We start from the raw sequence: 14,192 nt of genomic DNA on the forward strand, positions 1-14,192 counted from the left end.
AATATGGACAGGTAACATAAAACAACAGTTACAATATCACACTCACAAAAAATTAGGTGCAGCTAGAAAATGAATCCTGAAGTTCATTTGTAATTCTTTGAATTAAAAAGATAAAAGAAAAGACAATAGAATCAAAGGTGATTTGTTTCCTTCCTGTTTATGGCCCAGCAATGTTAAGAGTAGTACGACATGATTCTCACCTCTCTTACTTTGAGCATTACTTAGGAGTATTTTTTTGGTTAGAGGAAGAAAATACTTTGAGCATTATTGAATCTTTTGCTGAAATAATAAGAAATTGTCACCTTTTATTCTGTCTTATATAAAATGGAACCATCATCAATATTTCTTTTCGTTTGTTTTTCTCTTCAAACAAGAAAATTCGTCCTGCCAAATATTATTTATTCATATATTCCTGTTTGTGATGATTGTGAGAGACATGTTTCTTATCAGCTTGGCGTTAAACAATGATATATACACATTTCATTTTTTAAACACTTCATTTTTACTTATTTTTATTTTTATCTCTCTCCTCTTATCATTTGTCTATCATCTATCACATCTCATACTTTTTCTCCCTTACTTTTTCTTTTCTTCATATCTCTCTCCTTATTCTACCTCTTCCACCTCAAAAAGAGGTAGAGGTGTGTAAGTAACATTATTGGCGTTATTCCATCTATTCACACATGCATATCACATCTATCGCAGAACTACCACACCTCATTAGACTTAGAACCCCCAGCTCTTTTATTAGAAGCACCGGGCACTGCTATTCATTGAGGTGCTAGTTATCTCTCTCTCAATATGGAGGTGAAAACCACACACCAGTTAGAAGGAGGCACTTATGACAGGGAAGCTGAAGTGAAAGCCTTCGATGAAACAAAACTTGGTGTGAAAGGTCTCGTAGAGTCTGGGGTGACAAAAATCCCACGCATCTTCAACTCTGGCAAGTTGGACATCACTGAAAATGCACCTTCTGAATCCATGTTCAGTGTTCCCATCATAGACCTCAAAGACATTCACAACAACCTGTCTCTGCGTGCAGCGATAATTGATCAAATTCGAAGTGCTTGCGAAGAGTGGGGATTTTTCCTGGTGACTAACCATGGAATTCCAATAACTCTCTTGGATGATATGATTGATGGAATCCGTAGGTTTCATGAACAAGTTCCTGAGGTAAGGAAACAATATTACACTCGAGATTTAACAAGTAAAACTCTGTACTTTTCAAATGCTAGCCTGTACAGAGACAAATATTCCAATTGGAGAGATACTGTTGGATGTTTAATGGCTCCTAAGCCACCCAAACCTGAAGAATTGCCTCATGTATTTAGGTAATAATTTCTTTGAAGTATTTGATTTTCTGTCATATGTCTAGCTGCTTTCATATCATTGTTAAAAGGAGAATATTAAACTAAGACATACATGCAGACATCTAACATATACCCAGGGTGGGACAGGATAAGAAGAGAGAGAAGTAATAGATGTTATAAGTAATTTCTTTGGCGTCAATTGGATATTTGCAACGAATATCTACGAATCGTTTTCCTTGTCCAAACACCTATAGATTAGTACAACTTTGTTAAATTTCATATATGGAATATGGTTTTTCTTAGCATTAGTTACTTCACTTGTCCATTTTAGTATGAGAAATTGTTAATTTGAATATTTTGATAAAATATATATATTTTCTTGCAGAGACATTATAATTGAATATTCCAATCAAGTAAAGGCATTGGGTTACAAAATGCTTGAGTTATTGTCAGAGGCCCTTGGCCTTAACCCATCCTATCTCAAAGATTTGGAATGTGGTGAAGGACTATTTATGCAGGGTCATTACAGTCCACCATGCCCTGAACCTGATTTAACTTTGGCCGCTTCCAAGCACACTGATACTGACTTCTTCACAATTGTTCTACAAGACCAACAGGGTGGTCTTCAAGCACTTCATGCTGATCAGTGGATTAATGTTCCTGCTGTCCATGGAACTCTTGTTGTGAACATGGGTGATCTACTACAGGTAAATGTTCTATTACATCGATTTTCATGAATCATGATTTTGTTTGTATTTTTTAGATTATTTGTTTTGAGATTTTAGAAACATTTAGAAAACGTCTGTGTCTTGCCGGTTTCTTGAGTAGTTTGTTGGTTTGGAAAATATCACCTACCAACAGATTTGGTTCGAAAACAGTGCGACGTCAAAGAAAAAAAGGCATGTGGCAGAAAATTGTGACCATATCTATCATTATTTACCATGTTTTATTGTTGAGGCTTGAATCGCTTGATGTATATAGATCTGTATTGGGTCTGTTTAGTGTAATTATTGCCATGTTTCTAATCACTTGTTATTGTTACAGCTTATAACAAATGACAAATTTCTCAGTGTTTATCACCGGATCTTAGCGAGTCATGGAGGGCCAAGAGTTTCAATAGCTAGCTTCTTTGTAAACCCAGTTCAAGAAGAAGGTAAACCAAAGGTTTATGGTCCTATTAAGGAATTGTTATCAGAAATAAACCCACCAGTCTATAGGGAAACGACTATATCAGAATTCTTGGCACATCATTTCGTGAAGGGACTTGATGGGAACTCTGCCTTGAAGCCTTTCAGGTTGGGAAAGGAACCAATTTCCACTCCATAAAAGAATTTGCTCAAATTGATGCCCTCTTGATTCTCATTATGGGATGGATGTAATACTTTATCTAAATAACAAGGCAGTTTGTGGCTATCCAGGATAAATGACCACCTTTGTAAAACAGTACTTGGGTTCTCAAGACTGAATTAATAAATGGACTATCTTTATGTGTTGAAAGACTTAAATATGTTTATAGTCATTACAAAATAAGATTGAGTCTAAATTGGTTCTTGTAAAATATTTGCAACGTTTTAGGTCCTCACTCAAATCTTTCCAAAATAAGATTTGGAAGAAGATGAATCTAAGAGTGAATCTAGTGGACTTTCCACATCAATTTTCATCTCTCCAAAATTTCTTTCATTAATTTTAATACTCCTCCCCTTTTCCTCTTCTTTCTCTTTATCTTCCTCCTCCCTCTAAGCCATCACACCTAAACCTTAGACCAAATACAATGTTTTATTGAGATGGGGGTTGAATTTTGTTGAGGGTGTGTAGTGGTTGGTTGATGTTTGTTGAAGATGAGGTGGAGGAGACAAGTGTTCAGAGTGCTCAACAATGTTGAGAGTGCTGTCGGATGCCACGTGGCGCGCTTAGATTGGCCAGGCCAGGCGCGTGGAGAGCACGCGCAGACAGGGCGCGTGACAGGCTACCGGAGGAGAGAGAAACGACAGTGTTCGATAGGATAAGGGACGCGTGGCGTCTCCTGATTCGTTGGCCGGTTTTTTTTTTAAATCTTTTAAAGTCAATTATTTCGTTGAAAAAAAAAATTTGGAAATTTTTTTTAACCAAAATTCATGATTTTTTTTTCTCTATAAATAGAGACTTGGTTCGTTTGATTTGGACACAGAAAAAAAAAACCAAGTTTTTCATCATCTTATTATCTTTCTATTAGCCTTTGTTTTGAAATGGATCCCAACAATTACCATTTCAACACCCAGAATTCTTCTAACTACCAATTTATAGTCTATATTTAAAAAAAAATTGTTAAGTGTTTATTGTTTTAATTTAATTTAAATCGATAATTGTAATTTTATATAATCATAAAAACAAAAATATAAAATTAAATAAATATATGAAATAAAAAAGTGGTGGGGTAGGGTGAGTGGTGGGGTAGGGTGTTGAATGAAAAACCATTGGAGTGGGTAAAAGTTGAATGAGTGTTGAATTGGAGAGAGAAGATGATGTTGAGTGTTGGGAAGAGAAAAAGTGGTGTTGAGAGTAAGTAAATTAAACAAACCATTGTAAATGGTCTTATAAACACCACACCTTGTCCTAGACACCAGACACGGGACACCGCCACATTCACCAAACCCTCTCATTGCAATCTTTCTCGTTAGAAGTCACACATTAGGTAGATGTTCTGGTATGGAACTAGCAAACTTAGGCTAACCAGTTGAGAGCAAGCGAAAATGAACAAGTTATGAAAAATGCGTGAAATGATAGGTCCCTCACCGCTTGGGTGGCGCCTGTTATTTATAGCTTGGGTTTTGGTCCGAATAAATCATGGGTTACCCGGCCCATTCAAAACAGGATAGTAGTCAGCCCATTTATACATAAACCGGTGCGCCCATATCAGACCAGTAGAGTATAAAGGATAGATCAACCATCAACTCTTGAGTTACTCTTGAGGGTTGCTCTGGTTGCTCTACCATTTATAAACACTTGTTTAGCCATATCTCTAACCAATGTGAGATTTCATTTTCCCTTCCTCCAACCAACCCTTCTAACATCTCACTGTGTCATATTGCAAATAAGAGTGAACACATAGAAGAAAATGAAAATAGAGCAAGATGACAGAGTTATAAATAGTCCAAGAAGAAAAAAGTTTTCCTTGGTCACAAATGATACATTTAAGTTGCTATTAAAGTCTTTGGATTAAATCCCAACCACAATTGTGAGCTGAGGTTTGTGATTATCTACTAGAGACAATCGTTTAGATTTCGATATGTTCAAAGTTACTAGGAAAATATAATGGCTTAGGCCAAGCCTAAGTGGCTAAATTCCTTAATCACTATCACTCATATGCCAACCTATTTGGGCCAAAAATGTAATGCTCAATTATAAATCATATATGGGCCGAAAAACAAGCCTTATAAGCTCAATATCAAACTCCAACACTAAGGGCGTTCAAACGCTCAGCCGTGTCTCCTTGTGTAGCCACCACCCCCTCTGCTAGGGCACAAACGCTTTGAGTAGCCACCACCCCCTTTGGGGGTTTTCTCCCCCATTGGGGGTTCCTTTTCCTTCATGGAGGTCTCTTCCTGCAGTTAGGTATGTTTCTTTCCCACAATAGGTGAGTTCTCTTCCACAGTAGGTGGATCTGCTACCCAATAAGTGGGTTTTCTTCTTTCCAATCTGGTTCTTTTCCCCTTCTCTGTTACCTCTTGTCCCTCCCTCCGCCCTCCTCCACAACTGCCGCCACCTCCATGCCTCCGCCGCCCTCATCTCAACAACAACCCCCTCTACTGCCCCTCCATCATGCTCTCTCCCTCAGTTTCACCGGCAGCCACCTCTAGCCACCACATGAACCACCTTGTGGCCTTGTCCAATGCCACCACCGCTTTCACCCTCAACCACCATCCACCTCTTGGCCGCCATCGCCTGTGACGGCCCCCCTTGGTCTCAGCTCTCCTCAGATCTGATCTTCTGGTTTGTTTGTTGATGGCCTGGTAACAGAGTTGTTTCTCTGAAGTCGGCAGAGCCAGCCAGGCTTTAAAGAAGAGACGTTCATAGTATCATCATCTTTTTTGCTTCTTCTGCAGCAGATTGCTTCTTGGGTTGTGCCTTGGTGACGCCGCCGTGTCCACATCTTCCACCGCGCCACCTCCTTTCTCCTGTGGAGGGCTAGGGTTTGGTTCCCTGTACGCTGTCGTTTTGTTAGACCAGATTTTAGTTTTAATGTTTCTGTTTCTGTACATGTGTGTACACTGTACAACTGTTGGCATAGCCATATGGTTACTGTTTATCTCTTGGGCTGTGTGGGATCAGCATGTTGCTCTTTGGGCCTTTGTGCCTTTCTAATGAATTGATCTTTGACCAAAAAAAAAAGGGCGTTCAATTTCCCACCTTCATCACTCACTCACCGTACTTTAATGTAGTAAAACACTATAATACTCTCACTTAAGTTTCATATCAAGTTCTGAAAATCCGAAATGTATTTCTCAAATTTGATTTGTGTTCCAGGATTTAAAACCCATAATGTATTTCTCAAATTTGGTTTGTGTTATGGGTTTCAAAACCAGAATGTGTTTTTCAAATTTGTGTTCCGAAATTTAAAACTCAAAATGTATTTCTCAAATTTGTTTTGTTCTGTGGTTTAAAACCCGAAATGTATTTCTCAAATTTCCGAAAACTCAAACACTTCCGAGAATTTTAAAATTATGTATGTGTTAATATATCATAACATTTATTTAGCTTCCTGGTTCTAAAATCCGAAATCTATTTCTTAGATATACATTTCGGGTTTTACCACTCTGAATTTTGGATAACATATTTGTGTTCTGGATTTTAAAACTCAAAATCTTCTAAAAAATGAAGAATAAAAAGATGAAGGAAATGAATAAAGAAATGGAAAAAAGATTTTTGGGGTGTTTCAGTTTGAGGTAGGGTGAGAAATTGAGTGGGTAGGATGAGAAATTGAACACCCCTACACTAAAAATAAATGGCTCATATACAAGACCAACTCAAAATACAAACAAAGTACAAAAGAAAAAAACATAATTAAAATAGGGAAAATACTAGATATATAAGTTATGATGGAAGTCAAATCTTGAAAGATGTAGGTCCTCCCTTTTTAGGTAAGCATGCATCACTAGCTTTACATACTACTAAACCACCTTGTTGGTAACTTAATATATATGGAGAAAGTTGTACACTTCCAATGACTTTAAACTTTTTGTTCACAAATAGCAGTTCATTGAACATTATTTCAATTATAATTTCATGAAACATAAATTGTCCATTTATTTCAGTCTTGAGAATCATAAAGTTCCAGCTTATTTAAATAAATTAAAAGATACAACCAACTCCAATGAGAATCAATAGGGCGTCAAATTCAGCAAGTTCATTTCAGGGCTCAAAACTAATCATTTCCCAACCTGAAATGCAGCAAGGCGCACAGTGTTCCCATCATGTCAATTCGCCCTAAAATTAGCCGTATGCTCTTAGATAATTTCATAATTTTGCAATGTTTTCACAATGATGAAGAATTTACAGTAGCTTCTACAATTTCATGTCTGCTTCCTCTATTTATTACAGGTAGTATTAGTCTAAAATCACCTTCAATTATTACTCTCTCCGTTTCAATATATTTGTCCACTTAGAGCATAAATATTTGTTTCATAATAACTGTCCAGTTAGAATTCCAAGGTTGCATTAATTGATGTTTTTTTCTTATAATACCCCTATAAATGAGGAGAGATAGTAAAACAAATAATATACTTTTAAAAGTTAACAATATTTAATGCACTTCTTAATATGTGTGCATCTTCTCTAAGTGGACACTCATTCTGAAACAGAGGGAATACTACTTTTCCTCCAAAGGTTTATGAACGTTGTCTTCATTTTACAATTTCATTAAATCTCAAAGTCTAACGTCTAGAGCTTTGAAACACTACTTTTTTAATATTGGAGCTTCATCCCATATAATAAGGCCAATATTATTCTATCTTGAAAGAATTGCGGGTCTTTCATTTTGTGCGAATGGTCAGGATATGTATATTTAATCAATTCCATTAATGGGTCAGGACTAATTGGGATGAGCAGATATGGCGGGATTTGAACATCATACTCTCCAGCTCCGGAATTATGATGAACGTCATTTCTAATTTTAAGAATCCAATCTGCAAACTCTTTGATTTCTTTTTCTTCATCAGTCGTCTCAGCTTCTTAGACAATTTCATAACTTTGCAATGTTTCCGCAATGAGGTGTAGTTTATAGTAGCTTCCACAATTTTCTGTCTGCTTCCTCTAGTTATTACAGGTAGTATTTGTCTAAAATCACCTCCAAGTATTACTACTTTTCCTCCAAAAGGTTTATGTATGTTGCCTTCAATTTTCAACCTCAATAAATCTCGGAGTGTAACGTCTAGAGCTTCGAAACAATAATTTTTCAACATTGGAGCTTCATCCCATATAAAAGGCTTGTTTCAAGCAGAAGTTTTGCTTGTAGACTTCCCTGCTTTATATTACATGTTGAGGTCTTTCTACCATTTAATGGAATCAAAAATTTAGAATGAGTTGTTCTGCCTCTAGGCAAGAGTAATGATGTTATGCTATTGGAAGCAACATTAAGCACAATTAGTCCTCTGCATCTAAGTGATGCGGATAAAGTGTTCCAGACAAAAGTCTTTTTGGTTCCACCATAGCCATTTAAAAAGTAGAAGCCTCCTCAGTTTGACAACACAGATGTGACAGCCCTCTCATATACAGACTTTTTCTCAAGTGTAAGCATATTAAGCAACTCTTCATATTGCACCTTTAATGCATATTTGTCATAGTTTAGTTCATCGACAATAAATCTATTGTCAAATTCCAGGACTTTATCATATTTTGGAGTTGGAAAGATGGGTAATCATTTAATGACCTACCATTTCTCTGGAGCAACTTCTCAATTTCAATGATACATAAATTTTTCAAATCAGCATCTGCATTCATAGTCCTGTAGTCGAGAAGTAAGATTAAGTAATGATTTTTAACTGTATCGAATATAACTAATGTTGTTTACACACTTTGCATAACTATATTGCGCAACTTGATTTTCTAAAGTTTTGAATTTAAATTAAATTAAATTCAAGCAATAATTATATTATTATAGCAACATTTTAAATCTTAATAATATAACTTGAAAACCTACATACCTGGATTATGAAATGTTTTTCTTCTATGGTGTAGAATTCCTTCTGATAAGAGAAGCCAGCATGAGTCTCAAACATCATTAGGTTTTGAGATTGAATTTATCATTAACATTCTTACAAAGATATTCATCATTTGCTATTTGAAAGCTAAATCAGAGACTTCTTTAATTGCATATATATATATTTTACAATCTGTTAGCAACCCCAAATCCCATGACTGAGGAATGGAGTAATAGTGGATGGAAAAGTCTGTTATAAATGACGAATTATCACTTTTAGTCAACAAACAATCAAAAGGACGAAATCTTAATAATAAAAACATAAAGAACGCGACAAAAACTCAAAGGGAGAGTCCAACTTACGAACTGGACTTCTAAAGCCTCATAAGCCGAAAGTCTCACAACGATTTCAGGAAGTTTTCTCTTATATGTGATAAGAACTCGGCGACCGCTACCAATTTTTGATATAGAAGGAATGTCTCTTTTGTCAGTAAAAGAAACTAAAGCACGAAGAAACATAAGATTTTTAGTTTTTGTGTCAATAGGATAACCGTGGTACTTTATCTCGTCTAAAATCTCAATATAAATAGAGATATTAAAGGTGACTTTTCTTATTTGGCAAAAAAGAAACCAACAATTGAAACTGAATTTGTAAAACGATCGGAGGCCAGCCCATCCATCAGTTATTACAACAAAACCATCATGAACTTTGAACTTCAAGACTAAAGTTTTTTCTAAAGGGTCAAGAATGTACCACGTCCTGACATTCAGAAGTTTAAGCCGCATAACATCGTATTCACTAACCAAACCAAAGTCATGAAATTAAAACAAAAACTAAAATTATATCTGAGCCAATACAAAAGAGATAGGATCATTTCATAAAAAAAAAGGTAAGATTAAACCTTCCCCATATCGTGTAGAACAAAAAAGTTTTGCAAAGCCATGGATCAAAAGAAATATAATTGCAGGGAAATATTTTCCCTGCAATTATATCAACAGTATGGAAGAGAATTTTTTTTCGTGCTTGAAATCTTATGAAGATGAGGAGTTTTATATCCTTGAGTGTATGAAAGCTGCGTAATTTTTGAAAATTTTAAATTTTTTCAAAAGATAAAACTGGTTTCACAAGGGCGCAATTTTTAAATTTTAAATTTTTTGAAAAGGGGCACAATCATTTTGTGAAAATTTTGAATTCTAAATTTTGTTAACAGCTTTACTCGTAACGCACTACAAAAAAAAGGGCATTTTGCGGCGGTTTGAACCGCCGCAGAACGCTTCTCGCGGCGGTTTGACAACCGTCGCAGTTACTAGTGTCGCCAGGCGTTCTGCGGCGGTTTGTACCAACCGCTGGAATAGCCGCCGCTAATAGCATCTCGCGTTTTGCGGCGGTTCCAACCGCCGCAGATAGCTAACAAAAACCGGATTTTAACAACTTGTGGCGGCAGTTCGAACCGCCTTGATATACTTTATGGGAGAATTGATATAATCTTTAGCGGCGGTTTAAACCGCCGCAAGTTGTTAATTTTTTTTTTGCTTTTTTTTGTTTTTTTATAGAAAATGAAATTTACTACCATCATACCTGTTTTCTAGATCAACCCCGATTCTGTTAAAATTATTATAACTTGTAAATGTGAAAAACATATAGGTAAAAATAAGTTCATTCATTTGCATTCAACATAAATCCAACTACTAAAGTGTTAAATTCAGTACAAACATGTAAATGGTCCAACATTAACATCAGCATAAGAAACACTAGATCCAACTACTAAAGTGACAAGTTCAGTAGAATAATCCAAAAAAAGCTCAGTCTTAAATCATTCCCCCAATCCTACATGAAGCTAAGAAGACGGTCCATTGTTTCCGGGATTATGACTAGCGGATGATGATGGCCTTGGTTCGTTTGGAGAGCCTAAATCAGTAACCTGCAAGTAGTTAATTTTTATTAATATTCAGCTAAATGCACAATGGCAAAAATATATATAATAGAGAAGTACTAGGTGTACTACAAACCAAATAACAATGAGAGAAAAAACAAGGATAGTACTAGCTAGCCATCTCAGAATATACTATCTTTACAATGGCCTTAGCCCACCAAGCAATTAATACAATCACCCTACAATATCTCAGCCTTAGTAACGAGATCAACAAAGTAAGAAAATAGTCTCCATACTATCATATCTAAAGTCTGAACAACCAACAAGTGAAACAAAAGCATGTTGCAGTCAAACATAACCAAAACCAATAAAACAGAACAAGTAAACCACTATAACATAACCAGAATTTATCTTGCTCAGTCTTAACCAAGATAATCAAGTAGCCTTAGTTTATCTTGCACACATTATTGAACAACCAATTAATTGCAAATTCAGTTTCTTACCCTATTAAATCCTTGGCCAGTCAATTGTTGCATAACAAATGCAAGCTTTTCTTCTAAGCCTTTAAATCTTTCAACTTCTTGTACCAAAGCATCAACTCTGGCACGCTCTGTTTCCAATTCTGATTGAAGCTTGTTAACTTGTGCAGAAGAACCATTGGTTGATGTGCTCCCAAAACCTTTGAAGACTTTAGAGGGGCAAACACCGAAACCCATGCCTCGTACATATCCATGATGTTCTTTCCCAATTACAGTTCTGAATGCATCTTCTTCAGAAGCATTGTTATCAACTTCCATTTCAAGTTGTTCCTATATAAAAATTAAACATGTACAATGTTAAAACAGAATTTTGTAAGGTTGTAAATTAAAATAGAAACTCATAAACAACATTGTACTCACAATCTGTTGTCTAGCCTCTTCGTTCACAAATGATCCATCTTTCTTCTTGTGGGCAATAGTGTACATTTCTAACCTACTATATGGTCTACCAGTTTGAGATTCCTATTACAAAGCATGAAATTAGTAATCTAATGAAATAATAACTTTAGATTTAAGTTTACAAAGTATGAAACTAGTACGAAATTAGTAATCAAGTGTAAAAAATTGTAAATAGACTATACCAACTCATATTGTTTCCTTGACCACAAGGGCATAATAGACTAAAGTATATTCATGACTCCTTCAAAACATGCTATTAACCAACAAGTTATCCAAAAAAAAATCACTTACTGTTCAGTTATTGGCACCCAAGTTGCTGGCTTTGATGGAGTTCTTTTGAGATCTGCACATTATATATCAAGGTAGAAAAATTAGTTTATATAGCATATATATAAAATGGATCTAATGAATGAAAGCCAAAAATACAAAAAAGGATCTAATGAATGAAAGCTTGATCATAATAAGAAGTGGTCTTAGCTAAGGAATTATTCTCATACATATGATTGAATGTTAGTGTTACAAGTAGTTTTTCTCTTATATGTTCCATATTAGTTAGATACCATGCATCTATCTGTGAAGTTTAACATTTTCAATTCTACAATAAATTAACTGGAGAATATTCTTTGGGAACTATAGTAGTACTTCATATATTATTTTTGTTTCTTAAAATTAACTTCTCTTAAAAGAAAAGAAGAAAGAAGTTACTGCACTAAAACAGCCAGCAGCAGAACAAGCATCTAGGCAAACAAAACATGACCCGCCAGTACTTTGCTATAATAATAACTTATGCATAAGGTATCACTTTCTATAGTAAGTTGCGGTCTAGAACAATCATAAGATAAGAGTATGTTAACATTGAGATATATATCAACCCTCATAGCTAAGCCCAAATCCCCTCACTGAACAAAAAACATGATAAGAACAAGATAATTATTAAAAAGAGGTCATGATCAACCATTAGACACAGCATTAAAATTGTAAACTATTTGATAAAGTATCCTAAAATCTTAATGTGAAACACAAGTAATGGCAAATGTTATAGATTTCTGTTGCTCCAAGAATACCTTAAAGTACTTTTGATCAGCAATTAGAAGCTAGGAAATCAAATCAAATCAATTTAAAATAACATGCTTTTCATAATAATCTCTATCCTCAGAGGCTCAGGTATTAAAAAAATAAAAAGATGAAATCAGAATCAAACTCAATCAAAACATGTAACATAAAGGAAGCCGTGCGAAACTGCCAATACTTGTGCCTGGGGTAGTCTAACCAGACCCAATAACATATTCCATGATATTCAACATAAAGTTTTAATTTTTAATAAAACAACCCATACCCCACGTGAAAGAACCTTACCAACCCAGTTTGACATAGATCTTTTTAATAATATTACTTAACCAGCAACAAAGTTTCAATTAAAACCACATATAAAGACTAGAGATAGTTACAAGAGGGAGCACACAAGAAACTTTATGACAGTAAAGAAACCCTATCTTGTTTTAGATCTTTTACAGTAGATACATGGGGGCTGTTTAACACAATTCCATAGAGAAGATGAAGGAGCAATAAAATTGGAAGCAATGAAATAGTTGAGAAGCAGGAGAAGAAGAAATCTTACCTTTGCTGAAACTATGGAGGAATTCAATTTCGAAACACAACCTGAAAATTGTGAAATCAAAATCAACCTCAGCCTGAACAAACATGAAGAAATCAAAAACAAAATCAAGCTAGGGAAGAGAGACCATTGTCATTGAGAGGAGATGATGAATTTCAGCCTGAACAAACATGAAGAAATCAAAATTAGGGATTGTGAAATAGTGAAAGAAGGGAACCAGACGCTGAAGAAGGGAACCAGTTGCAAGAGAGGAGAGGAGAAGAGAACAAACCTAGCCACTGAAGCAAGGAACCAGACGCTGAAAAACGGAACCAGACAACGAAGAACGAACGTGAAGAAGAAGGGTTTTGGGGAGCGGAAGTTTTTTTTTTTTAATAGAGGGAAAGTAAAATTGGGGAAAATAAGTGAGGGAAAGTAAAATTGAGAGAGGGAAAGTGAAAATCTTAGGTTTGGGCTAGGACAAATCTGTGTGAAATTGTAAGCCTGCGGCGGTTGTAAGGCCCAACCGACGCAGGTTATTTTTTAAAAAAAAAAATTCAACAAACCGACGCACCAACCGCCGCACATTATTAATCAACTGCGGCGGTTACAACCGCCGCCATATATCTGATATTATTTTTTTATACAAAATACCTACCAACCGCCGCTAAACGCCTTACAACCGCCGCAAAAATAACATACTCGCGTCGGTCACTCAAACCGCCGTGTAAACCGCCGCAGCAAACTATTTTGCGGCGGTTTTGGGAAACCGCCGCAATATGACCGCCGCAAAATGACCTTTTTAGTGACGTATGAGCCAACATGAGCATAATTTCCCATTCCAAATTTTGTTACTTAATTTGAATATATTAAGGCTATGTTTGACATGTCATTTCAGATAGCTTAAAACTTATTTGACTAGCTTAAAAGCTCTTTAAAAGTGTTTGGTGAAGAAGCTTATTCCAGTAGTTTAAAGCTTTAAGCTATAAGCTACCTTATTAAATATATTCTCATTTTTATCCTTATTATTTTATTAAAATTCCACTTTTAGCCTTATAGCTTATTAAATATATTCTCATTTTTATCTTTAGTAATGATATTTTTATTTTTATTATTACTTTAGAATAAAACATTGTTGTTTTATTATGGGATGCAAGATGATTTTTTTTTATTACTATTTTGGAATAAAACAAATAATTTTATATTATAAATTAAATTTTTTTTAGTATACTCAATTTGGACCAATGTAAGAAGCACATGTGGAAAATAGTAAGAAAGAGTCAATCAGTAAAATACATGTGT

At 35.2% G+C, this 14,192-nt stretch overlaps 2 protein-coding genes across 2 annotated transcripts; one reads left to right on the plus strand and one right to left on the minus strand.

Moving 5' to 3' along the window:
- The first annotated feature begins 703 nt into the window (after positions 1–703).
- LOC130716284 (1-aminocyclopropane-1-carboxylate oxidase homolog 1-like) lies at positions 704–2,815 on the plus strand. Its single transcript, XM_057566493.1, has 3 exons — positions 704–1,331; positions 1,696–2,017; positions 2,355–2,815. The coding sequence occupies exons 1-3, from the start codon at positions 802–804 to the stop codon at positions 2,634–2,636; spliced, it is 1,134 nt and encodes a 377-aa protein (XP_057422476.1). The 5' UTR covers positions 704–801; the 3' UTR covers positions 2,637–2,815.
- A 7,311-nt stretch (positions 2,816–10,126) lies between these two features.
- Positions 10,127–13,317, minus strand: LOC130715890 (uncharacterized). The gene is made up of 7 exons (XM_057566039.1): positions 13,183–13,317; positions 13,039–13,071; positions 12,915–12,955; positions 11,588–11,639; positions 11,258–11,359; positions 10,862–11,167; positions 10,127–10,406 (listed from the first exon to the last, which is right to left on the minus strand). The coding sequence occupies exons 5-7, from the start codon at positions 11,321–11,323 to the stop codon at positions 10,323–10,325; spliced, it is 456 nt and encodes a 151-aa protein (XP_057422022.1). The 5' UTR covers positions 11,324–11,359; positions 11,588–11,639; positions 12,915–12,955; positions 13,039–13,071; positions 13,183–13,317; the 3' UTR covers positions 10,127–10,322.
- Positions 13,318–14,192: the final 875 nt, after the last annotated feature.

This window comes from Lotus japonicus, chromosome 4 (assembly GCF_012489685.1).
Source record: "Lotus japonicus ecotype B-129 chromosome 4, LjGifu_v1.2".
Classification (NCBI taxonomy): domain Eukaryota; kingdom Viridiplantae; phylum Streptophyta; class Magnoliopsida; order Fabales; family Fabaceae; genus Lotus; species Lotus japonicus.